General features: G+C 40.7%; 1 protein-coding gene and 1 long non-coding RNA gene across 5 annotated transcripts in view; one reads left to right on the forward strand and one right to left on the reverse strand.

Annotated features, from left to right (window-relative positions):
• TMEM170B (transmembrane protein 170B) overlaps positions 1-15,311 on the reverse strand; it is a gene marked incomplete at its 5' end in the record, with an annotated part of 31,904 nt that extends 16,593 nt beyond the window's left edge. For 3 of the 4 annotated variants that reach the window (XR_014159135.1, XR_014159136.1, XR_014159137.1), the window contains 3 exons: positions 7,368-7,602; positions 10,413-10,583; positions 15,035-15,311. Coding sequence is in view for 1 of the 4 variants with exons in the window: in XM_081873185.1 (XP_081729311.1) it covers positions 7,472-7,602; positions 10,413-10,583; positions 15,035-15,311 (579 nt within the window). Of the gene's footprint in view, positions 1-114; positions 7,603-10,412; positions 10,584-15,034 lie in introns of those variants that run through there. The other variant, XM_081873185.1, reaches the window with a different exon arrangement.
• Positions 15,312-15,648: 337 nt separating this feature from the next.
• LOC309348116 lies at positions 15,649-16,684 on the forward strand. Its single transcript, XR_014159179.1, has 2 exons — positions 15,649-15,786; positions 16,133-16,684. It is a non-coding gene; the product is annotated as an uncharacterized lncRNA (long non-coding RNA).
• The last annotated feature ends 10,836 nt before the right edge of the window (positions 16,685-27,520 follow it).

The raw sequence follows: 27,520 nt of genomic DNA on the forward strand, positions 1-27,520 counted from the left end.
GCAGAAGAAAGGGAAACATCCTCATTCATTTCACTATTCCTAGACACACAGATTATTATTTTAACCGTTACCCCAGAAGTCACACTCTGTTTTTTGTGCGCTCATTTTTTGCCCGGGGGGGGGGGGAGAGAAACAGGTAAAGCAGATTAGAAGCAGCCTTAGTTGGGCCACATGCTGCAAACAAATTGTAAATGACAAATAGGAATTTCCACGTTTCCTTGAGGCTCTCCATATATACAGCTAACGGACTGATGCTTACTTGACAGAACAATGTCTTAAAGAAATATCACTTCCTTATATCAAAATGTGTTCAGCATAAGTGACCAAGGCTTAAGTATCTTGCGGCATGTACATGTAGCAAATAAAGCACACACACTCCCAATGCCATTTCTACACAGAAGTGATGCAGGGATATAAAACGGCTGTATGTGCAACATATTTGCCTTCCCCAAACTTACATATTGTTCATTTGTCAACTTGCTAGTGCAAGATGTCAGTTAAATAAAGACTAAGGCTGTGCACACACATTACTGTTTATTCTGCATCAAGTGTGCTCCTACTGCTAGTTTTTGAAGCCACATTGCCCACAATCCTTATCTATCCTGTAGCTGATTAAGCAATGCTGTGCTTTGATACATTTCCCCCAAAACCAGCTTTGATCAGAGTACTTGCCATCAGCTACGGCAGGTGGTCCAGCCATGCCCTTAAATGGACAGGGATAGCCTAACTACTATCCTCAATGCTCTGGTAACTTCTAGGTTAGATTACTGCCATGTGTTATACTTGGGACTGCCTCTAATGATGGTTTGGAAACATCAGCTGGTGCAGAATTCAGCGGCCAGGTTGCTCACTATGGTAACATGATTTGAGCATATACCGCCAATCCTGGCCCAACTACACTGGCTGCCAATTAGTTTCCTAGCCCAATTCAAAGTGCTGGTTTTGACCTATAAAGCTCAGGACCACAATATCTCAAGGATCACCTCTCCTCTTATGAACCAACCCTAACCCTGCGATTATCATCCAAGGCCCTTCCTTGTGTGCCTCATTCATGAGAGGTCTAGAGGGTAGCAATTCAAGAATGGGCCTTTTCTGCAGTGGCTCCCCACTTGTGGAATGCTGTTCCCTGGGAGGCTTACCTCAGGGGTTTGCAAACTAAGGTCCACAGGCTGGATCCGGCCCAATTGCCTTCAGGATCTGGCCCACAGACGGTCTGTGGATCAGTGTGGGCCATGGGGATTCTGTTCATTTTTTTTATGCACCACCATTTTCCCCTGCACATTCCACCCCCCCCAAGAGCTATGGACTTGCCCTGCGGCCCGCTGAGGGCTACCAGGCTATGGCCACCACCCTGCCTGTGGGAGCTCTGGGGAAAGAACGCGAGGAGCCGCCACCACACTACAAGCGCACCACCCGGTGAGCTCCAGCCCTGCGGGACGGGCTAGGGGCGCAGTGAAGAGGTGAAACTGGAGGGCAGCTGGGCGTCCCGGACTGGAGGGCCAGCTCCCAGTGGACCTGAGCACAGCCTGCTGTCAGAGGCAGCGCCCGGCGAGTCATCGAGGCCAAAGCGCCGGGGAAGGGCTCCTGCTTCCCCTTCCTGGGAGAAGGGGAAAGGGCCTGGGGTGCTCAGATCACGGGTCTGGGAAGGTAAGCGCAGTGGCTGGGGAGGACTACTTGCCCCCCTTGCCTATTTTTCCAGCTCCCCCCCATGCCGCTTCTCTAGCCTGCCACAAGGTCTGAGGGACAGTGGACTGGCCCGTGGCTAAATAAATTTGCCGATGCCTGGCTCACCTGGTACCTTCGTTACATATCTTTAGGCACCAAGCAAAAACATTCCTCTTCTCCCAGGCCTTTGGCTAACTAAACAATCTATGGCCTTTAAAACTTTGGGGGAGTGGGGTTACTGTTTTTGTTTGTTACAATACTTTTTGTGTTTTTATATTGTAAACTGCCCTGTGATTTTCAGATGAAGGGAAATACAGAAATTTTATATGAACAAACATTTTTCCTCCATGACTGAATCACTAACTCAGCAGCTTATAATGCACAGAATGGTATTTTCTCCTCACACTGCAAACATTTATTGCAGTTGTGTGGGGGGGGGAAATCACTTGATCATTGTGTTGAGCAATCACATACAGAGCAGGGAGGATTTTAAAGCAGCTTATAACCAGAATGTCATTTCATGTGCAGAGGCTATATGATTAGCCTATAATTTTCAGTGCCATATGGAATTGAACAGGTGTCTATGATGCACCTGACCAACAATTTCTGGGATCATTTAGAACCTCTCAGAGAAAGCTACAAGGTTTTCATTCCTTTCTCTCCAAGACAAGGACTTCTCTCCCTATTAGGCAAATTTAAGGGTCTGAGAAGAGAATTGTTCATAAGCATCATGGAGCAAAGTGGCAGATTCAGGCTCTTGTAAACGAAAGGGCACAAACTACAGAAGAAAGCTGTATATGAAAACATTTAGTAGCAATTGCCAGACATATGATCCAGAATGCCTTCAGCATTGCCAATGATCACTTTAGAAACATCTTAGCAAAAACTCAAAATAAAAGAGTTGGCCTCAGACAGGTAATGTCCCCATTTCAAACTTCAATAATTTTATATTAACTTAAAATAAGTTTTAACTTTAAACTGTCCTCATCAAACCTATGTGGTGGTTTCTCAAATGTGTCCGGACACTTTTCTCTCACAAATCTTTGAAGTAAATATACCAATCTGATTTGCATAGAATAAGGAAGAAAACCTGCAGCTTGTTATATGTTGGGAGCTTTCTCCAGCTTGCCCCACATTCTTATATCTCCAGCTTTTGTAGTAGACAGAAAATTAACTATTTCACATATTTTTTGCTTGTTACCTCTTCACTTGTTCACCTTCATTAATCTGAATGGAAGAGGAATGCACTTGCCTCTGGAGCCATACAAAAAGCCATTCTTTCCAATATTGTGGCCCCTATTCATTGTCTCTGCACCTTCAGTCACAACTGAGTGCTAGTTTGGAAAACCTGGAGTTCTACGAAGCATTTTTTTCAGAACCAGTTTGTGTCTCATGTTTGATCGGGAGCACAAGTACAGAACATGCAGTTTTAAGGCTGCAATCTAGTCAAGCTCATAAGGAAAGAACCATATAGCATTGAGGCTTCAAAATCTCTCAACTACCCACAGTAGCAGTAAACATGAGGCCTGAAGTAGCATCATATTTTTGAGAAGAAGTTGTATGTGCTTGTTGGATCTGGATCCATATTTCTCTTATTTGCTATAGGGTTGAAATCAATGTGTCTACTCTAAGCATGACTAAGTCTGGATGTGTAACCCATTGTGTGCAATTATGCAAGAATTTGGATAAAATGCTTAAAAACAATGCCTTAAAATATTAGGCTTAAACGTATTTGGGGGGGGGGGAGGCTTAAGAAAACTGACTTATTATTGGATAATAAACTTCAAACATAACTAATTTTAAAAATCCGTTTAATTATACCGAGAGCTGATTGCTTGGTTATACTACAATACAACAAAAATATGCAAGCTTCAAGTAAAAATAAGTTTATCATACTGAAACAAAATATAGCAAAGTGCAAAACTGAAGAGGAAACACTACTGCTTTCCTCAGATTTAATCAAGAAAAATATATTTAAAATGCTATATTACAGATAAATACAATGAATACTTAACCACCTCTTTGGTCCATATGTTCATAAATTAAGCCAACATAATGTTACCTGTGGTTTTGAATAATGAAAAATTTTCTAAAATGTCATTGCTAAATATGTTAAGAGATCAGTTCATGAAACTTAAGCTGCCTTAAAAATAAAAAACCTGCAGATTATCTGGAATTAAAAAAACAACAACGAAATTTTCAACTGCTCTCAAACAGTAATTCAGTTCATGGTAAAATACTGGTATTGCATAAGCTTTACACTGGATTCTTTTTAGAATGCTTCTAAGTAGAATCTTCAATCACTTCCTCAGATAAATTTTTGAATATTGGTGTAGATTTCCTTCATTTCCTGTAGCAGCTGAAGGTATTATTTTAATTCTATTCATACAAAGGGCATTTCACCCTTAAGTAAAGCACACCACTCTAAACTTGCATGAAAGAAGAAACCCACCCTTTTTAGCATATGAAAAAATGGCCCTAGTAACATTACTCCTTACACATTACTTTCAAAACTGAATACAGAATATTGCTATCAGAAACTTTCATTTGTTATTTCATTGTTTTTTTTAAATATAAATTGGTTTTAAAATGCAATAAACAACTAACTCTGCAATCGCTTCAAAATACAAATGTTATGTATTCTATTCAAAGGCATAGTGCCATACTTATCCTTGGCTAAAGCACATCCTTTTAGTATTCATTACCAAACAGAGACTGAAAGAGAAGATTTTATTTACCATTTTTGATAGAAAAAGAGTCATTTTATACATTGATCTACTGTAAAACACAACTCATTAGCTGAGTTCAACGAGTCATGATCCAAGATTGCTTCCTGTTACAAAGCAGTTCTGGGCAGACCCTTTTCTAGATGGCCACTCAGAACCTGCTGTATTGTTGCTGCCCAATGAACGTGTTGCAATATTTAACAAAGTGCATATCTAGCCTTTATGTTATTCCTAACCTAACCTTAATACTGATGGGATTTGTTTCTCATGAAAAGTGTAAGTTTTGTCAGAATGAGGCAACCACAAACAACATAGGAAGCATCTGAGCCTCCAGTACAGAAATACATTTCTTCATATAGCCCTAAAGTCAATCGACTTAGAAATTTACATATATAGTCTTCATAACTATTTCAGTACTGGGGCCTGAGAAGTGTTTGCTTTGCAGCTTCATTACACCACTACACATAACACTAGACATCAGACAACTTCACATACAACATTCACAACAGTATCACATACAGCATGTTCTGATGCTCAATAAAATATGAAACCAATATGGAGTTTTATAACTCCAAAGGCTTGAAGATACAGTGCTTAATATTTAAGTCAATAAAAATTATAATTAAAAAACAAAAACTTTTCTGCATTGACTTGAACTGGGGCAGGTAGCACTAGTGATTTCTCCAAGTTTTTTCCTATTATTCATTTTAACACCACTACCACAAGCTATCATCAAATGCAAGCTAATGGCAGAAACAAAACAGGAGTAAGTTGACCATGGACTAGAAAATCCCTTCTAACATATACTCAAGGCACTATAAATTAAAATAGCATTTTATACTAGTGTAGGTTTAGAATGTGCCTTGGCATTTAAATTAAATTACCTGAAACAAAGAACAAAATATATCAATGTTTCTTAAAATACCTCCTAGTATTAATGCTATTTCCTTTCCCCTATGACTTTGATTTAGAGTCTTGGATGAGCACAAAGCTTCCATCTTTCGGTATGGCAAACAAAGTCTGCAATAACACAACCGTGAAGAAGCTCCAGTTATACATAGGTCCTTGTAGGATAGCAGCCTATCACTACAACTATAAGAATGAAGACATAATAATAATGAATGTCTTAAGTGTTATCTCTAGACCAAAGTAGGCAAAATAGCCTCTAGTGATAATTTATTAGTATATACAACTACAAATTGTGATTTTGCCACAATATTTAGAAAGGTTGTGGAACAAAGCACTGTGCTGTCAAAGTGTTATTGCTGCAGTTATGATTTCTGTAGGCATTAACTTCTGCTGTCATGACAACCTGTGGTCATACACCCAGAAGGAAGGTAGAGACATGTACAGACTGCCAATTTTGAACAGAAAACTAAGGGCTAATTCACACATTGCACTCTGAGTGAAGGAATACATAGAATCAAGCCCTACTACCACCTGTATTAGAGCAGCCAAAAGTAGTAGAAAAGGCAATGTCTGCTAAAGTCGTCCTCTCTTACTGCATATGCCTTGTTTTTCCCAAGTTCCCAGCAAAGGAATTCTTGGCTACTGCCACTCTACTTAGAGAAGAGCACCAGCAGCAGAGTGACCAAGGTGCTGTTGAAAAAGGTGCAGTGGTTGAGCAGCGACAACATCTAGCAATTTCTGGTAAATGCAGAATTGGGTTCTCCAGCCACTACCACCTGCACTGGTTTCCAGAAGTAGGGAGCCTGCTCCCTTCTTTCAGCTCCTAATACAGGCATGTTTGTGCATGCTGATTACATGTGCATACTCACTGAAAGGACAGTGTGTGAATCAGCCCCAAGATACAATTAATTCACTCCTTCCCAATACTTACATTTAGATAGTGCCTTGTAGTTTCTCTTTATTCACTTTATAACATGTTACAGTAAAGACATTACAGTCACACCACTGCTGCTGCTCTTGCTAAAACAACACACACAGAACAGGTCTACTGGAAGCTAAGCATATGAAAGTCACATATAATCATCCCCAAATTATCTCAAGGTTGGGAAATAGGAAGATTTTTAATTCTCTCCCTTTTGATACTGATAATCTAATAGAATAAACATTTGTTCAGAATCCTGGCATAATCACATAGAAAAACTGCATTTTTATTTCCCCATCTATCTTTGACTTACTTTAGATTAGACCATACTGTAAACACATACTTTTCAAGACTTGTGGCTCTTCCTGGTCTTAAAATAGCGTTACTGAATGTTTCAACAATCAAGGTCAAAGCAAATATATTTTCGGAATAATGTAGGATTCCTTTTGTAACCTTTTTTAGACATCTGACCCATACAGCCTTTGTTCCAATCCGTAACCATGAATTTGGGACATACCATAACTTGATAAAATAGCAAAAGCATAACATAATGTTACTGAAAGGCTGCTTTTAGTGAATGTGACATATCCTAATTAAATCCTTTCATAAGGAGCTCCTATATTGGATCAATCACATTCATGTCCTTACCAGACTGTTGTTTCAGTCACTAAATCCCGGCAATGCTAATAAATTCAATACTCAAGCAGCTTTCTTCTCCACAGGCTTGATAAATTTCTGCATTGAGATGGAGTTAGTTATTACAATAATAAACAAGTGCCTTGTTGGTATACCTGAAATTGTTTTGAACTATGTTTGCTGCACTCAAATACTACACATTTAAATGGTCACACTATCAATATTTTTTAAAAAACAAAAACAAATCAACTTTGCATTTGGCACATTTATGATCCATTCTTCAGAAATGCCCGTGTATTTCCCCCAATACTGTTACGAACAATGATCACATCACCATTTGCCCGATTAGCAGCTTCACAAGGTGCTTTATCTTGCAGCTTCTCCTAAATTGATCACACCTTGCCTGTGACAGAGGCACATTAGGTGCAGTGCAGTAGTGTGTCATTTTTGGACTCTAGAGGGAACTCCTTTCTAAAAGGGCGGAACCTCTAGGTTTGAAGTCTACATACCAAATATTTCTCCTTGCAATTCAAATCCAGCAGCTACTGGAACAACTTCTGGGAAGCTTCACTGCAGACCATTTCATTTTAGAAACCAAGTTTTCACAGAAGTTTCAAAGTGTAGCAAGAATTCTCGAGAAGGATATAATTAGTGTCAGTACAGTCTGGCCAATTCCAAACACCAGCGCTTGTAAAGGAGCCATGCTTTTTCCAGCAACTCTGAAAATTCCAGCTACTGCTGCACCTAGAGAATCACAAGGAAAGGGAGAAATATGAAGTTACCACAAAAAAATAGTAAAAGGTTTTTATTTTAAGACATTTTAGGACCAAAATTTTCAAATGTTACTTTTTAATTACATTCGGCCTGATCCCACTAATATTAAGGACTTGTAAGTCCCATTGAACTGAATGGGAGATAAGTATGTTTAACTCTCACATTCAAATTAATAGGTCTTGAAAGCGCTTATCTTTAGCTAGATTGTGTCCAATATTTTGTTGTAAGCCTGACCAGGGGGCTATATAAATGTCACAGATAAATAATAATCAAATAAACCAGTAGTTTACATGTCCTATCCAAATGCTAGTATTTGCAAGGCTGACACACTGTGAAGCTTTAAGTTAAGTCAATAATGTGTTGGACTTTGTTCTTCTCCCTGAACTTTCCTAAGAGAGAACCCACTTCTACAATGAACATTGAGGGTGCAGTATCAATAAATTTATTAAAAAATTGTCCAGTAGCACCTTAGAAACCAACTAAGTTTGCTCTGGGTATAAGTTTTCGTGTGCATGCACACTTCTTCGGATGCATGCACACGAAAACTTATACCCAGAACAAACTTAGTTGGTCTCTAAGGTGCTACTGGACAATTTTTTTATAATTTTGACTGCGTCCGACCAACACGACTACCTACCTGAATAAAATTTATATATACCCTGAAGCACCGGAAACAGACATTAATCCCCTTGCAGTGGAGGTAAAACACAGCCATCATGGATAGTAGCTGTTGATCACATCCTCCTCAAAATTTATTCTAACTAGAGATGGGAATGCCATGGGGGGGGACACCCCAGGAAATTATATATTTTTTTCTCCTGTTTTTTCTTCCAGATGACACTTTGGGTTTGAAGGGGCAAAAAGGAAGAATAACGTTTGGTGGGGCAACACCAGAGGGGAAAACTACAGAATATATTTTAATTTTATAGTAAGTGAAATGACAAGGGTGTTTTTCACTCAACACATGCATGAAAATTTTTATGCAAGGCATTAAAGAATGCTAATTTGTGTATACTGTAGTCATATACCACATTCAAATCCAAGATGTGTTTCTGCACCTAGGGTTCAGTATTTTCAGTGTTGTATAAAGTTACGCTTTGTATTTAAATATGCTGCTATCCTTTAATATTGAGACTAAATGGAAGTTTCTGTCCAAATGACACACAATTGTTTTAGCAAACCAAGCAGTGTTTCTGTTTTCAACTCCCTGCACCCTTCCCAAACAGGGGAAAAACCCACACTATTATATATTTGCTTAGTATAAGGTGCAGCTCTAATATTGGGTAAATTTTATGTTTTATTTGTAAAAATGGAATGCCTTTATACTTTCTAGTATAATTCTTTGTGTGCTTAAAGGTAAAGGTAAAGGTACCCCTGCCCGTACGGGCCAGTCGTGTCTGACTCTAGGGTTGTGCGCCCATCTCACTTAAGAGGCCGGGAGCCAGCGCTGTCCAGAGACACTTCCGGGTCATGTGGCCAGCGTGACGAAGCTGCTCTGATGAGCCAGCACCAGCGCAGCACACAGAGACGCTGTTTACCTTCCCGCAATAAAGCAGTACCTATTTATCTACTTGCACTTAGGGGTGCTTTCAAACTGCTAGGTGGGCAGGAGCTGGGACCGAAAAACGGGAGCTCACCCTGCCGCGGGGATTCGAACCCCCGACCATACGATCGGCAAGTCCTAGGCACTGAGGTTTTACCCACAGTGCCACCCGCGTCCCCATTGTTTGCTTACCAGGGAGTAAAGTCCGGTAAACGTAAACATGCTCTGCAACTGCCATAAATATGCCAAGTTTTACAACGGTAACTAAGTTAAAAATGATGCATTTTATATTGTTTAAAAAGTAAATTAACTTTGTTTGATAATATATTCAGATTTTCTCCAACATTCCCTCCCCTTCAAATGTATGCCTTTTTCTCAAGGTTTCAACATTTCTGGAAATTTTAGATCTTTAATTCTGTCAAACATTAAGCACTCACATAATGTTAGACCATGGTTTGTTTAACAAACCAGGAGCCAACAACAAATTGATCTGCAGATAACCATAATAAAAATTATTTTTTAAAAACAAAAACACACAAAAAACAAATTGATCTGCAGATGACCAAACAAACCATGATTTGATTTGTGAAAGCTTTGTTGTTTTCCAGAGGCTCTTGTTTCAAGCCTTTTGTAACTTAATGGGAGTCTGAGCTGGGTGGCCAATCAAATCATAGGTTGAGAAGGATTTAGGTAACACCAAACCATAGTTAAGACAAATAAAAGATTGTAAGTGAACTTAAGCCATGCCTTAGAACAGAATTAGTTGGCAATTAACAAACTATAGTTAACCTCCTAAGTTCAGGGTTCAAAGAATCAAACAAAACATGATTTAAATAAATCACAATTTCATAAACCACAGATTAGCATTATGTGCTAACCCGGACTTAAGTTTCCACAGCTATCTGTTAACAAGCTCCAAACAACATCTGACAGAGGAGTTAAGTGCTGCAGATTTAAAAAGCTTGTTTTAGAATATCACCCTGCCCCACCCTGGGAAGAAGAAGTGACACTACTACTGGGAGGCTGGCTCTGTGGTAGCACCCTGCTTCTCTTTCTCCTAAAGCTGAGACATATGAAAAATCACGGCTGCCAGTTTTATATGGCCCTTCCCTCAGCCACTGAACACCCCCAACAGCTGTAAGCCTCACAGAACTCCAGTGTAATGAACCAAAAATCATTTACTACAATAGCTAAAAAATAATCTTCAAAAAAAGTATTTGAACATTTTAAGACTTACTGGTTATCATAGCTCCAGTTACAGAACCCAGAAATCCAATGCTGACTGCAATGATAGAGATTACTCTCCCTTGTCTATGCCTCTGCAGCATCACAAACATTAAAACTCCTGCAGCACCGTGGACAAAGAGAGAGGAGAAGAGAGCCCAGAGGAAAACCCAGTACCACATTTCTGGAAGAAAGCAATCAAAGAGCGGGTTAACGTTTGAGAAAAAATGATTAAATCAAAGAGGAAAAAATCCTTGCATATTTTTAGGAATTATAAAGAGATACAAAAGCATGCAGACAGAATACTTATTTAATAACTTTATTCTACTTTCTATAATGCTGTCCACTGCCCATTTCTCTGCACGCTTAAGGTCCCCCTATTAACAAACTATTTTGAGCAAATATTAAACAATCCAATTTTTTAATCTATGTTATACTTATAAACAATTTCTGACAGCTAGCCAAAACAAATTACCTTAGAGGGAGCAATAAGTAAATACTAATCCCTTCTGAAATTTTACTGGTCGTTCACCTTTAAACATGTCAGCATCTCTAAAAGTAGCAAGTTGCCAAACTAAAGGCTTTTTTCCTGATGTTGCCAAGAATATTTAAGTTACGAATACATTGCTTCCAATTGTTATCAAAGTGGAAACAATATTTAAAACCTGAAGAATGAATGAATGCTATATAGCAGCTATTCAGACCAACTTGAAATTGTGAGGAGATTCCAACAATAGTTTTTATCACTGAATGTCCTAAATAACCAAATTTATCTTTCTAGGACATATTGTACACATGCTGGATAAAAATAGATTTTGTCCTTTAGTGTTAAATGCAACTAGCACTGAGAAAAAGTGTCAAAGTTGTGAAACCATGAAAGCAGAAACTAGCTAATTGAGGGAGAACTGATTCTGAAGCAGTGCATGCTCTCAAAAGGAGACAGAATTAGCTGTATACAAGGCAGAAATCTTTCACCAAAGGAAACAATTCATAAAACTATGTATTGCATCACACAGAGACTTAAGTTAGCCAAAGGCTGCTTTAACAAAACTTACTTCAGATCACACAGATAGCTCTCAAATTTAAGTATTATATTATACTGCATGGATAGATTTCTATTCCATTATGAACTGCCCTGAGGTCTGTAGATGAAGGGTGGTTTACAAATAATAATAATAGTTTATACTATGTCTGGTTTATTTAAAAGTAGTCTAAATATATCCCTCATATCTCTTCATTCAAAGAACCTTAAAAATAAATAATGTAAAACACACCAAACAAAAACAACATATTTGCTGAATGCTTCCTTGGCAATCAGGCAGGGAAACTTTCCGAAAATTTGGTTCCCCTCCCCCTCTTTTAGTTGTTTAGGATACAATTAACTAACAGATAAAATGTAAACTAGCACTAAAAATTTGCAGTTATTTCCAAGAGAGAACCATGGAGGGTTAGCTAGAAGTACTGTATATCAAAACTGTTAACAAGTGTTCACCTTTGTGAGCTGGAGCCATAGAAGCTGAAATCCTCAGGTCCCGAGACCCAGTGTGGTATAGTGGTCAGAGTTTTGGACTAGGGGCGGTGAGACCAGGATTCAAATATGCAATCAGCCATGAAACTCACTGGGTGACCTTGGGCCAGTCACTGCCTCAGCTAACCTACCCCATAGGGTTGTTGGGGGAATTAAATGATGAAGAGGAGAATCATGTACACCACCTTGAACTTCTTGAGAAAAATGCTGGGATACAAATGCAATAAGTAAGTAATGGTGAATCATGAGATTTAATTTAGAAATTAAATGGTACCCACTGAATCCTTTATAATCCTGACCATGTTGCAGGCTGCTGTGGCTGCAGCATGCACAGCCAGTCTTCATATGTCCAGACTAGTTGATTGGGCAAGAAAATAGAAGACAATTTCTAATAGAGTATTTGCATGTTGACAGCAACAAAGAGCCTTTTGGCATCTTAAAGCTAAAAAAAATTTATAACATAAGATTTTGTGAACTAGCATCCACATATCAAATGGAATGGAAAATGAGAGTCAGGATGCAAGTATGTACTAGGGCAAAGAACATGTGAAGTTCATATATATGCTAATGGAATCTAAATTGGCTATAGCCACACAAAATAGATATTAGAACTGTAGTGGAAAGCTCACTTTGTGTGCCAAGGTAGGAAAACAGGACAATTCATCAAAATAAATTAAAATTGAAGTATGTTGTGTACCATTTATGAACAGACAATATGTTATTTTATTTAACAAAGTGTATACATTGCTTCCTAGATAGAAGACTTCTAAGTAGTGTAAAGAAAAAAACCCAAAACCTTCATTAAAAAATGATAAAGGCAAAAAAAAAAAAGTTAACATATGTTTAAAAATATTAATCAAACCAGTAATTTTAAAATAATATACATAATAAAATTACATGTTTGGGTAGGTTTGCTGAAGCAAAAAGTTTTTAGCAGGCACCAAAAACAATAGGGAAATGCCTAATATAAATGAACAGGGAGTTCCAAAGACTATGCACTGCCTGATGCTGTAGTAAGTAGTGTACTGTACCAGTAAAAAGAGTGACACATTTTGGTTGTATACACACTTTCACCTGAACACCACATCTAATCCATTGTTTTTTGATCAGGGCCACTGTATTCTGTGAAACAGTACTAGAATCAGGTATCCAATACTTATGTTTGCTAGTTTCCATAAGTGAATCTTCTTTTTACTAAGAAAAATGCTTCAGATATGATTTATTATGCAGGCAAATAAATATCTGTGTCCGATGGAGTGCTGAATAGCTAGATGCATAAAACTTATACAGCACTTTTACTAAGTGCTCAAAGAGCTTCACATAAATTAGATCAGTAATCATCCTAACTGCACTACCAGAAAGACTGGTATGATTACAAATGGGGAGCTCAATCTGAGAATGTAAGAACAGCCCTGCTGGATAAGACCATGAATCACATTACTGTGAGCATCCCAATCAGATGCTTTCAAAAAGCCTACAAAGAGGGAATGAGGGCCACAAGCTCTTCTTCACTGTTTGTGGCAGTCGGAGGCATCCTGCCTCTGAACCCTGAGGTTCCACATTTAAATATCATTGCTCATTGTTGATGGACCTATCCTCCAGAAATCTGCCTAATCCCTTTGGCCAGTGGCCATCAACACATCTTATGGCAATGAATTTCATGTAATTATGCACTGCATCCATCAATTTACAATTCTAAAGGGTTCCCATTCTGTACACCTTCGACCATGCCATCCACATAGCCTTTTACACTGCAGAATTTAGAAGAGAAAATTGTTTATATGGTTTGCTCTATGAATGTGCAAAGACACTAGGTAAAATCACTTAGGTTTACAGTTTTGGGATTATAGCCAACTCTGTACAAGCTGACTTCTGCTCACACAGAATCTCCTATGCTTTCCCCACTCCTTAAATCTGGAACAGATTTTGAGGGTGCACTGGGAGCTGTAGGACAGAAGAGGAAGCCCCACCATGCAGGTTAGAGTTTGTTCTGCTTGTGTAGCAGTCACTTCTTTTGAAGTCAGTCCCATTTAACAAAATAGGATTTACTTCTGAGTCAACAGAAAAGTCAACTACCAAGCAAGGCTTGGTAGTTACTGTGCAAGGCAGTGTTTCTTTACAAGATAAAGAGCAAATGTTCATGCTCTTATAACTTCATAATTTTAACTGAACACATTAGCAGTCTGGGTACTTGGAGGGCATGAAATAGGAGCAAAAAATGTAGCTTTTCTAGATGAAGAAGCATAGCAAGAGGAATGTCACCAAATTGACATTAAGCAATTAATGATTAAATCAGCATACATTTTAGTATGAATTAAACAATAGTTGTGAAGAAATATATACCGGTATTAATATTTTTGATGACACATATATGCACTGGAATCTTAAAACAGGCTTTCACTTGCTGTGTAACAAAACAGGGTGTACACATCTTCGAAAGCTATGCATGTCAACGAGAGTTTAAGTGCTTGTATTAAAAATAATGTATATTTTTACAAAGTCTGTTGCTTCACTAATGGGGGGGGGGGAGAGAGAAAGGAAATACATTTTTAAGTGCCCCAAAAGTTTTTAGATTGAGGCAACATTTAGTTGATCAGACAGCATAAGCCCTGTACCTGTTTGGTACGTGGTCCTGCAGGAAATACCCGGATCAGATGCCACAGATCTGAACAGCAGCATTTTTCCAAAAAGGCCCAGGGACATCCCAGCAAGGAACATAGGAAGACAGGTGCACAGTCAAGTCCCTTGGGTTATCGGAGCACCTCATAGATCTAAGTCAGAAACTGCAACTACTCTGACCTCCAGCTTGCGTATTAAGCTCCAACCTAATGCCATCCCTTACTCTCCATTTATGATGCCACGCACGTTTTCACCTGCCCTTTTGAACCAGAAGCCACTTTTACATCCACACGTTCCCGGGTACTATTTTCTCTGCCCTGCTCGAGTGTGTGCCCCCCCCGGCTCCCCCCCCGGCCTCTGGCGACACCTGGGAGGGGAGTGCCTGGAACGTCTCCTCTCCCTCCGACACAGAACACAGGCCGCTTTTCAAACCTCGCCCGCCCCAGCCTCCGAACGCCTCCCCCGCCCGCCCTGCGCCCGGCCGTTACCGGTGAGGTGCCGGAGCGAGGTGCCGTGCGCCCACAGACTCAGCACCTGCTGGACCGACAGGTTGATCATGCTGCTGTCCCCCGCCTCCGCCTTCATCCCCGCCGCGCTGGTGGAGAAGGCGGCGGCCTGGCCGGCTCCGTCGTCGCTGGGCCGCCTCCCGGCGAGTCGCGGCTGGCTCCGCCACCAGTCTCGGAGAAGGCGAGGCCGGGCTCCCGAGGGGACGCTGCGGGCCGAAGGGGCGCGGATGGGGTGGGCTCCCCGCGGCGGGGGAGACATCGAGGACGGCAGAGGGACGAGCCAGGAAGCGGCGGCGGCGGCGGCGGCGGCCCTCGCTCTCCGCTTCTCCAGCGGCGGGACGCGCGCCGAGGCCTCCCTCAGGGCTGGCAGGTGCGGAGAGCCCCGCGGTTTGGGGCCGACGGGAGGAAAGGAGACGGAGGCAGTTGCCGGGCGGCGGCGGCAGCAGCAACGGCCATCACCGCCCCCTTCCGAAGCCGCCTTCTCATGGCCTCCTCAGCTGCGAGGGGAGCGCGAGAGGGGGAGGTACCCGCGCGAGGCGCCAACGGGCAGCAACCGCCTCTCCCCCCCCCCCCCTCACAGGCCGGGCGGCCGACCAACGGCTACTCGGCGCGTGCTTGAGCACGAGGCCCCACCTCCAGCCAGCCTCCCCCGCCCGACGGGACACGTGCGCGCGCGCGCCACCTTCAGCGAAACAGCGCGCGCGAGAGAGACGGCTCCTCCTCTCCCCAACCAGGCGAGTAGGACGCACGCGTACCAGCCAATGAGGGAAAGAGGGCGAACTGACGTTACTCGGGCGGGGCTATTCGTTATATAGTCAGTTGGGGGCGGGGTTTCGGAGGGGGACAGAGACGCAACCGGTCTCAGGTTCCCTTTCAGGCGCTGTTATCTGTAAGCCGCGGTGTTACCTGTCATCACCGCTCGGAGCAGCCGCCGTTTCCCGTTTTAACATTTCGCCTGCCTGCCGTTTGATTTACCCTGACGCGAATCTCGTCAGGCAGTCAGAGCTCGTGGGGCGGACGGTCGTCTCGCGCGCTGCGTTAACGCTAATGGTGCATTTCTTGCCCCTCCCCCCCTTCCAGTAACTGTCAGGATCTCCTGCTGCTTCCCCACAATCAGCAAATCAAGTTCTCGAATCCATCATCATGAAGCGAACCATTTCGCAGACTGTGATCCTCTTAACACAGCACTTCGTCTCCCAAAGGTTGACCAGCCAGGCAGATGCTGTGAAAATGCGATCTGTGCCTTGTTTGTCCTCAAGTAGCCAGCTATCAGATTACACTGCCTGTAATCATGAAGGCTCCATGCGGCTTATCATATCTGATATGGCAAATTGATTAAAATAATTTCTATATGCCTCCTAAAGTTACCATGGCTGCGTCCAATAACTTAGAACAATCTTTAATAAACATAGTACATGTGGCCCAAAGGAGCTTCAAGAGGCTCTTCCATCTCTTTGATTTTTATGTGACCAAAACTCATAGCTTTCAACTTTCAGATTTGAAAATAAGGGATCAGCAGCCTCACCTGTCCTAGGGACAGTCTACAGGATATCTAACAATCCCGGATAGCAGTGGGAAGCAGCGGGAAATGGTGCTGGAATAAGGGAATTTCCCGCAAAATAAGGGAAGGTTGACATCTATGACAAAACTCTAATAACAGAAAGTAGCCTAAGGGAAAAGTTTGAAGATATCCCCCTTCCATGGTTGCTTGTGTAGGGCCTACTTGGCCCTTTTAGCTAATCCAGGGATCAAGTTACAAATAGGTAGCCGTGTTGGTCTGCCATAGTCAAAACAAAAAAAAAAAAAAAAAAAGGGGGGGGGAGAAAGAAAAAAAAAAGAAAAAAAATTCCTTCCAGTAGCACCTTAAAGACCAACTAAGTTAGTTCTAGGTATGAGCTTTCGTGTGCATGCACACTGAAGAAGTGTGCATGCACACGAAAGCTCATACCTAGAACTAACTTAGTTGGTCTTTAAGGTGCCAGGGATCAAGGGCAGTGTGACCCGTAAAACTGTTGATTTTTGAACATTCTATATTAATGAATTATAAGACCACTAAAAGCACAGTGTTTAGTATTTATAAAATTCTTATGGAAGCATATTTTGGACATGTTTGATGCCTTAAGCTTCTATGGGAACAAAAGTTGGAACAATGATTAGAGTTCACTGTGGGATAAGTCCTCTTTCCACTCACTTTTAGTACAGTACAGTATAGAGAAATCTTGCTGAAATTACCACACAGGTGGTACTTGATGCCACTCACATTGTCTTATATAACCCATGGGTTCTTCCTGCTGTGCTGGGGGAAGCTGCCAAGTAGCAGGCACAAGTGGGGCTGCAATAGTTAAGTGTTGAATACTCAAGGAAATTGAGGCAATAGTCAAACAGCACATCTTGCAATCCCCAAATCTAGCCCCAATGAATTTGATTGATTGATTGATTGATTGATTGTAAGGATCAGAGTATAAGGAAATGTTCATATGTTGATAGTGGCAAGGCCTACTATTGCAAGGTTTGGGAAATATTTACTAGGAATAGTATTCTGCTAGAATAGCACTTGCTAGAATACTGTTATTGTATGGTGTGGGATACAGCTTTATTTTAAAAATGGATGTATAAACTGAGGGTTATATGAGGTCAAAACAAGTTAGATAAGTTTTGCAGTTTGATTTAATTTTGTAGACTACATCAGTAGAAAAGAACATAGGCAAGCCTTGCCACCAGCAGACAAACGAAGTTGTTTGCAGTATTAAACTTATTTCATCCAATATGGTAACTCTGGTTTTGATGAGCCCTGTGTCTCTTCCCATCCTTGTGAAAAAGCATTGTATTGATTGGAGTATGTTTTGTTGTGTACACCTTTAACATTGCTGATTCTAAATATTGTTGGAATTCTTCAAGATTTTTCCGGCTAATTTTACTTTATTTTATTTTTCTGATATATCTAATTTTGCTTTAAAATGAACTATTGTTTATATTATTTTGCTTAGTTTATGTTTAAGACAAAAAAAATATTGTGCCATGTGTTAAAGCCTAATTTCTTTATTAAAATAATTAAGATAATCCATTAAAATGCTTTAAAGACCATCAGAGTATAAGCATTTATATTTGCCATATCTAAGGAACAATAAAAACTGTTACATCATATGAAAGGCCCAGTAAGGCCTTAGTTAATAGATAAGGTTTTATTGTCCTACAAAATAGACTGTTGATAGACATGTGTGCTATCAATTTGTCTAGCACTTAAAAAAACAACAACCTTATTAGCTACTGGCTATCTCCACAAGTTGAAGCAAATTAATCGTTAAGCAATATTTACTTTTGCTTGCCTGTGAGTTAAGATGGGATAAAAGGTGCAAAATCATGATGAGACTGCTTCTCAATACAACTTTTCACTGATTTTCAAAGCAAATAGACATTATCGACAGAATTTTACAGGCTTACCCAGAATGTTATCTTGCCTGAGTGCCAAAGCTAGAGATGCAAGGACAGAAAAATAAATCTAGCTAATATATTTTTGCACTTAGTGCAGATTTGTGATCTGCAATAGCACAGGGCTGGTGGTGGCATTTGTAGTGTGCCATGCCCATGTGCATTGTGAATGTGTGTGTATAAACATTGTGTAATATCACAGATGAGACCAGTAGTTTGACCCATTTTTTTACAGTGCAATTGACAAGCTTGCATGTGGGTGTGTTGGTTTGCCAGGTGCTATGCAGATTCGCAGGGGCGTAGCCAGAGGGTGTGGCAGGGGGAACTGCTCCCCTAAATCAAGTAAATAGATAAGATTACTTAACTAATTGACCAATTGCAATGCAGATAACTTAGTTCTCCACCCCATAACATAAAGCCCCCCCCCAATAAACCCTGGCTATGTCCATGCAGATTAGCCAGGCCAGAACAAAATCCAAGTCTTTCTCCCTGGGTTGAATGACTTATTGCTGTATCTCAGGTCATCTAGCAAATAGTTCAAATGACTCCAGCAGCTTAAAGTCTTGACAGGCTCTGGAAAAAGCACAAGCAGGGATGGGGAACCTGTAGATGTCCAGATTTTGTTGGACTCCAGCTCCCATCAGCTCTTGCAGCATGGTCAGTAATAGGAGTTGTAGACCAATAACATCAGGAGGGATAATGAGAGTTATATAGCAATATATGGAGAGCCACAGGTTCTGTACCACTGTTCTACAGCTGGAATGAGAAAAGAGGCAGTCGCTTAAGTGTGTGGCAGGAATAATTCTTACATGGCCAGCTGCTATAGCATGTTAAAGACTATTAGACAGTGCTTGATTAATGGCTTTTGTTTTCACCAGAGGGTCAAAAGTTGAAAAATATTGCTGCAGCACATTGATTAGGTGTCTCCTACTCTGAGCACTGTGACCCCATAACCCAATACTGAATTCTACTCCCACTGGCAAAAGGGTGACATAGTCAAAGATCCAAATCTGTTTGTGTATAGTTACTGTTATCTCACCTGTGTCCTTTACAGTGCAATATTATGTACCAGCTGGAATGCTTTTATTGCAGCTACACAGGCATATCATGGAAATATGCCACTGCCAAAGATTTGATACATAGATTTATTTATTTTTTTACCTTTTACAGAGATATGCTGAGATACGAGTTGGGCTCCGAAAATGAAATTTCACTTGACAATGAGTGTTGGAATTCTGTCTAGTTTTAAAAGTGAGTAGAAGTGCCACCAATAAGGTGATGGGAAGACAAATCCTGGTAAGCAATAAGAGGTTTAAAATTGAACTACATGCTGAGAAGAAGTATCCTGCAGACTCAGTTAGATTAAGCCATGGTTGGTGCAAAAAGATCTCAGATTGCAGTAGAAGTACAGGGACAGAGAAGTATTGTTCTCTACAGTGTAACCTGGAACCTGAAACAGGAATATCTTACATTGAGAGGGTCATGAAGATGCTCTCTATTAGTCAAGATGCATAATGATCTAGTTTGGAGGCAACAGTACATGAACATACCTCCATGGGGCAGCCAGTGTGACACCTTCCAGGTGTTGCTGGGCTCCATCACCCATCAGCCTCAGTCAGCAATTGTCAATGGTCAGAGATAATTGTAGACTTGTAGACCAATAACATCAGGAGGGCACCAGGTTGACTACCCCTATTTCATGTATCTTCACTCAGTAGTGAAAAGAAAACATCTGATCTGAAGCAAATGAATAAAGAGTTTGTCAAGGGCAGAGTTAGGCTGTTAATGATCTCTACTGAGACGCAAACTATAAACAAAGTGCTCCCAAACAAAATCAGGGAGAGGGTAAATTGCACTAATTATTCGAAATGGGAATAGATTGTTAAAATGTTTTGACTATAAGAAAAATATTCTGCACCAGGCTCTTGATCACTTTAAAGATATGTTATGCAGTCACTTAAAATAAAATAAAAACATCTCTCCTGAAACAGCACATATTACAACAGCACATGTTGTAAATTTTGTATGCTGTTATCAGCAGAGAACAACATCCATCAGGTACCCATATAACTCAGGCAACCATATTCCACACAACAATTTTAATGGGAACAAATGTACAACCCAAGCTCTCATTCATTGCTCCCAAGTGCTAGAGAAGAAGAATGTGGCTCTACCACACTAGTTGTGGAGGGATGAGTGGCTAGGTAGACGAGAGGAGAGGAAAGACATTCAGCATATGTTCTGTAAAATGTTTATGTCAAACATTTATTGAGCTAGGGGAACCCATTTTGGAAAATTCATTTGGGTGGCAGAATCCTCTGTCACTGCAGGACTATGGGAAAGAAACACCTCCAATGCATTAGCAGTGGGGAAAACTAATTCATAGTGATCTTAAGGGTGTCTGGTATCAAAGCATGGGGGGACATTTCCCTTTTCCTAAGAGGATGCTGGAGACCTTTCCCCTCTCTTCCTAAGGCTATGTAAACAATGGGCAATCTCAGGGGAGTTATCTGCTGTCATTATATAGTGTCCATTGTCTCTTCCTTCCCTTAAAAGCAGCCTGCAAAGGAGTTTTCAGTTGGACCCGTGGCACAGTTTAGCACCCCCTGCAAGCTTTGTGGGGTGATTCACGTTAAGGAAGCAATGTGGAGGGGGTGAAGGGAGCTTCTAAGAAGATCCAATTCTGGATCCCTCATGTGACATCTAGTTTTTGGTGCCACAGGTCTGCTATCATCTGCCTCATCTTCCATTGGACTTCAGAGACCCTAAGGGAGATGTGAAGGAAATAGCATTCAAAAGAAATCATTGAGGGGTTGAGCTACACACTTTATCAAAAAAATGAGTTAGTATTTCTGTTCCTATGTGCATCCAGAAGGGTGTTTGTTGTGGGATTTCTGCCCATGCATGCAGTGTCCTCATAATGTTGCCTATCTTCCCCCTGGCCCAATTTAATCCAGATTTGCTCTTTCCATGAAAAATTGAGTAAGTTAAAATGACAACAACCCAGCTATTAAAACCCATTTGTGATATCTGAATGACCCATTTGCTGTATTAAACCCCAGTTTGGAAATAACAGGTGACAGTATTTACAAATATACTAGCAGTACCTAATGGAAGCACCTAGGCATTCCTACAGCAGACACCATAGCCACCAGACTTGCATTGAATTCCCAAGGAGAGCTACTGCTCCACAGAGATGTTTCAGCCAACCCACTGCTCTCTCCTAATTCAAAACTGCATGACTCTCAGAACCACACATTTAACTGACACTGAAAGTCAAGTCAAGTTGTTGGTCACACAGTAAATCACATATTGGATACATAACTGTTTTGCTGGCTACAATTACATTACAATCTTTCTGGCATCAGGTTACAAAATGTTTATTTACCCAGCGATTATGTGACCTATGTTCAACTTCAGTTTTGTTTTGGTCTTTTGCTGCCTCTCAATCTTATTTTTGTTTAAAGGATATTATGTTGTTTTATTAATAAAAATATTTTTAAAAATTAAATATATATATAAGTACAAATTAGAAAACATACATATTCACAACAAAAGAAAATACAAAAGAAAAAGAAAATACATCTAACTAAGGAAAAAAAATTAGAATATTTTGTCTCCTTTCATATTTACAGTTATTTATACCTCTATAAAATGCTATTCACAATAAAGCAGTGGAATGAAAGATAAGATATCAGAAAAAAGAAAAAAGAACAAAGAAAAAATAAAGAAGTAAAAGAAAAAGATCATAGGTGAAAATTTTTAAAAGTAGGTAAGTACTCACAATACATAGCCATTTCCCATCTATATTTATAATCAATTGTATAATTTCATCTTGTCCTTATCTACCTTAAATAAAGTGTTTTTCTTATATTTTTATGACTGGACACTGCACTGGAATCCATTAGATGAGAGGTAGTCTAGAATTGTTTTAAGCAAATAAAATTAAATCGCTTAATCCATTTGAAACCTGTAACAACTACTATTAAGATGAGCAAGGTTTATTGTTGAGCAAGGTTTCTAGGCAACCGTGACATATCCTCCATTGTTACACTGCTAGATGATTTACCAGAGGCCTTTGGTAGGAGTAGGCCTTTGAGGGGAGAGAGAGACAGAGAGAGAGAGAGAGTGTGTGTGTGTGTGTGTGTTACAGAGCAAGTTGGGGAGTTAACTCATTAAGGAGTTATTGCATGAGAGCGTTATTATGTAAGTTACAGAGTCATAGTATTAAGCGTGTTGCAGTGTTAAGAGGGAAAGTGACACAGAAAAATATCTTTTGAAATTTAGGTAGGATATCTTAGTGGTTTCTGTATTCTGGTTCTATAACTGTCCATGAAGACTCAGAATCAGATGAGACCATCCTTTTCCTGTCATGGCTGGATTATTTTCAAAACATTTTCCTTGTGATCAGTTTAAATGCATCAGGTAAATTGGCTTGCCTTTTCTTTAGTGGACATACTCAGAACAGGGGCATGTCAATGTTTTGGAGGGGCTTTTGACAAGATGTCCTCAGTGTGACTAACTCCTTGCTGCATTCTCCACAAGCTGCTAATGACAGGTAATTCATTAAAAAGCTTGAAGCGTTAGGTGCATGAAGACACTGCAACCCTTCTCCCTGCTCTGTCCTAAGTTGCCAAAGCTTTGGAACTTCATAAAAAGCAGCATGCCAAGGACGAGTCCTCCAAACTTAGGAGGATTTCTTTCTTTCAAATAAAGAGCTCTGCAGAGATGGAGAAGAAAATCAATTTCTGGCATTGCTGCTGAAAGTCCATCTCTTGGCCTGTATATTTGAGCCCAAACTCTGTGTCATTTTTTAGTGACCCAGTGCAGTAGGAATGGAAAGGACTGGCTCAGATTCCTCAGGTAAGGCAGTTAATTATGCTGATGGAGAATTGTTGTAAGGGCAACAAGAATCTGCCTAATTGGGCAAGGAGGAGGCATATCTCTGATTCAAGAAGAGTTCAGAATACTTTCACTTGACTTGCCATGGAAAGAGGCAGAGAACACTTTCCTCGCTGCCTTTGAGGTGAAAGCATGGCACTTAGTTAATGTGGTGCAGGGGTCTCTAATATGAACAATTAGTACATTAAGCACTAAACAAATTGAGGTTACAATCCTATAAGCACATCACTGCTAGTGTACCCATTGACATGTTTCTTCAGGAGTAAGTGAGACTTCTGAGTATAGAAGCATAGGATGGGTCTTTGGTTGCATGGTTTTAAGAGCAGTGATAAACTGTGCCATTAGATGGCAGTATTTTACATTCTATAGTAGTTGCATCTATGCTGAGCTTTTTTCTTTTAAAGACCCATAGCTTTCTTGACTTAAAATAGCATCCTTCTTCTGGTATTCATTATATGGAAAATCTCAGCTTTAAAGACTTTTTCCATCTTTACAGAAAGTACAGGCAAGGATTTGTTCCAAGGGTTTGGGTCTATTCACTCCCCCCTTTATGATTGTGTTAATCACTTTAAAATTAATATAGTAAACCTCAGTTCCATGCAAGTACATTATGAAACCTGTTGGCTTTAGCAAGGATGGGGGTCATGGGACTGAGCTAATAAGAAAGTAGGGAGGAAACCCTTGCTTCATACTAATCTGCTTTGATAGAGTAGAGAATAAAGGAATGGAGAAAGAGATGGGAACAAAGCATATTCAAACGTTTTGGCAATAAATTCTGTTGCAATTCCCTGCTGCCATGGAGTTCCTGTTCTCTATAACTTGAATGGTGAAGTGCATGCTCCTTCAAAGGGAGCAAATGACCAAAACATCCAAATGTATGTGTAAGTTGTGGGAAGATGCTCCTTTCATGCATGCTGTGGGGATTCCAGCTTGCATATGTTGAACCCCCTCCCCTGCCAGTAGATTGTTTTACATGGACAGAATTAAACACCATATGAACATCACTGGTACACTATTAGAGTGTTGTTGCTGTGCTATAGAGAAAGTCAGAACTGAGGAAAGGTTCAGCCACAGTTATGTCCTTTTAAGACCCATCTGGATAGCTCAGTTGGTTAGAGCGTGGTGCTGATAACACTAAGGTTGCAGGTTTGATCCCTGTATGGGACATCTGCATATTCCTGCATTGCTGGAGATGATCCTCCGGGTCCCTTCCAACTCTACAATCCTCCGATTCTATGATCAATGGAAAGGTAAGAATGTGCTTAAGAGTGCAGTCCAAAACACACTTATTAAGGAATAATCTCCATTGGACACAAAATATCTATCTCTATCCAGGGTCAAGTAAAAAAAATGGGTCAGGTAAAGCACATCAATTAAACTTATAAATACAACAGCCAGTTGGGACAATTTCTGTAAATTTACAGTGGCCATATCCAGTCAGTTTACAAGGCCCAAAGCCAGAATAATAATCTGTCAGGGTTTGTAAAAAGCAAAAAAAGAAGGAAAGGGTTCTGACCTCCCTTTGTCTTCTCAGCCTGGTCCTCAGACCCTTGTCAGCATAAAAGAGTCCACGAGAATATCCTTGCAGTTTTATTCTTAAAAGTCTTTGTGCAAAACACGACTGAATAAGAATACACACCAGCACCAACCAACCCAAACACCAGCCACCAAACTAACATTTCTCACTTTATATATACAACCTGCTGCAGGCCACTGAGTCATGCTGACCCAGCTTTATTCGCATTAAAGAAACAGCGGCCATTTTAGCTGTGACACCCCTTCTGTTTCTTAAATGCGAAAAACCCCAACAGAAACAATCCATACATACATTATATACATAAACCCAGTTTTGTCATCAATTCATTATGGCATGTTGCTGGCAAAGGCTTGGTAAACAAATCAGCAATATTATCTTGTGATTGACAATACTCCAGTTTGATTACCCCATTCTGTACACAATCTCTCACATTCGCATGACGGATAGCAATATGTTTTGATGCGGATTTCATTATTTCCGAGCCCGCTAATGCAATGCACGATTGGCTATCTTCATACACTTGGATAGGCAAATCTACTTTACAATCTAGATCTTTTAATATCTGTATAAACCACAAGATTTCGTTGCATGCTAGCGATAGGCTCCCATATTCTGCCTCACAGGATGAGGTCGCAACAAATCCTTGTTTCTTTGACCTCCATCCAATTATGGAATTGGCAAACATCATAACCATTCCACTTGTAGATTTTCTAGTAGCTACACAGCTTCCCCAGTCCGCATCAACAACAAACAAGTTTTTCGTCTTTTGTACTAGATATCTTTAAACATTTAATGTCCCCTTTAGATATCTGATAAGCCTTTTCAAAGCACACCAATCGGCAGTACTGGGTTTAGATACACGTTGGCTCAGAACATTTGTAGCACATGCAATGTCTGGCCTTGACCACTGGCTTAAGTACAACAGTGATCCTATTTTTGAGTGATACAACTCAGGCTGATCAAATTCATCATCACACACTGTCTTTGGGAAATCTGATGTCATGGGAGTCTGAACTGGCTTGCAGTTTTCCATGCCAAACTGCTTTATCAAATGAAGAATTTTCTCTTTCTGACTCAATAGGAAGCTTCCATCAGCTTCCTGCCTTACTTCTACTCCCAAGTAATTGCTTACAGGCCCTAAGGCTTTAAGCTTAAACCTCTTTTCCAGTTGACTTGTGAGCTTCTGGATCTCATCTGTGGAACTCCTTGCCACAAGCAAATCATCAACAAAGACTAAGAGCATTAGATATTTGTTGCCTGTCCCCTTGGTGTACAGGCATGGATCAGACACACTCCTTTTAAAACCAAATTTTACAAGGGCGTCATTTAAACACTGGTTCCAACACCTTCCACTTTGTTTGAGACCATAAACAGCCTTTTTCAAATGCCAGACTGCACCATTCTCCTCTTCAAACCCAGGGGGTTGTGTCATTAACACTTCATGGTCTAAATTTGCATGCAGATATGCAGCATCAACATCAAAATGGTGCACTGCTAGTTGTCTTACAGCAGCAATGGAAAGCATTAAACGGAAAGTTTCACTCTTTACAGTGGGAGAAAACACTTCATCATAACTCTCCCCTTTAATCTGAGTGAACCCTCTGGCTACTAATCTGGCTTGAAAATGTGGTTCCCCAGATACAAGGGTTTTTCTTTTGTAAACCCACTTGCATGACACCACTCTGCCACCAGGTGGTGGCATTATAACCTCAAACACTTTGTTACATTTAAAAGAGTCCATTTCTTCTTTCATGGCTTGTTCCCACAAAGCACGTTCCCCAGGGGGTAAGTCTAAGACTTCATTATAACTTTGTGGTTCCACACAACTCACATTGCATACTCTCACTCCTCCTAGGGTCAAACGCTGAGGAGGTACACCCTTGTTTGAACGCTGGGAGCGCCTAGGCACAACTACTTCTTCTTCCCCCCTTATCTCTGGCTCTTCTTCCTCTTCCTCTAGAGAAGTATTATCTATTGCCACATCTTTTGGGGAAATCTGTGCCTCCTCCTCATCCTGCTCCTGTGTTGCCAGTGGCTGAGAAGCCGCCTCTTACTTGCAGGGGCAGTAGGCAATCTGGGTTGGCATGGATCGCAGTCCATCTGTCCTGGTCAGTGAAGTCTGCACTTCGTGACAGAACCATTCGTCCTGGGCGTAAATTGAAACGCCACCCTTTGCCATAGGACTGATATCCCACAAACCGCAGTTTCTGCACTCTAGCGCCCCCTTTCTGGCGCTGAGCTTTGGGGATATTTACATGTGCCCAAGAACCCCAGTTATGGAGCATTGTCCACTCTGGTTCTTTCCCAAACAATACACGATAAGGAATATCTTTTATAGAGCTAGACCAGGTTCTATTAATCAAAAAATTCACGGTAAGAAGAGCCTCGCCCCACAGCCTATGGTTGTGGCCCAATCCTGCATCCACTAGCAGGCAGTCCTTTACTGACTGTATTACAGCCCCATGTCTTTCACATAGACCATTTTCAGCAGGGCTATAAGGGTTAGTCAAACGGTGAGTGATGCCCTTACGTCGCAACCATGCCCCAAATTGATTGTTCAGAAATTCTCCGCCCCTATCTGTTTGCAGCTGCACAACAGG

This window comes from Podarcis erhardii (assembly GCF_964252035.2).
Source record: "Podarcis erhardii genome assembly, chromosome: 8".
NCBI lineage: Eukaryota > Metazoa > Chordata > Lepidosauria > Squamata > Lacertidae > Podarcis > Podarcis erhardii.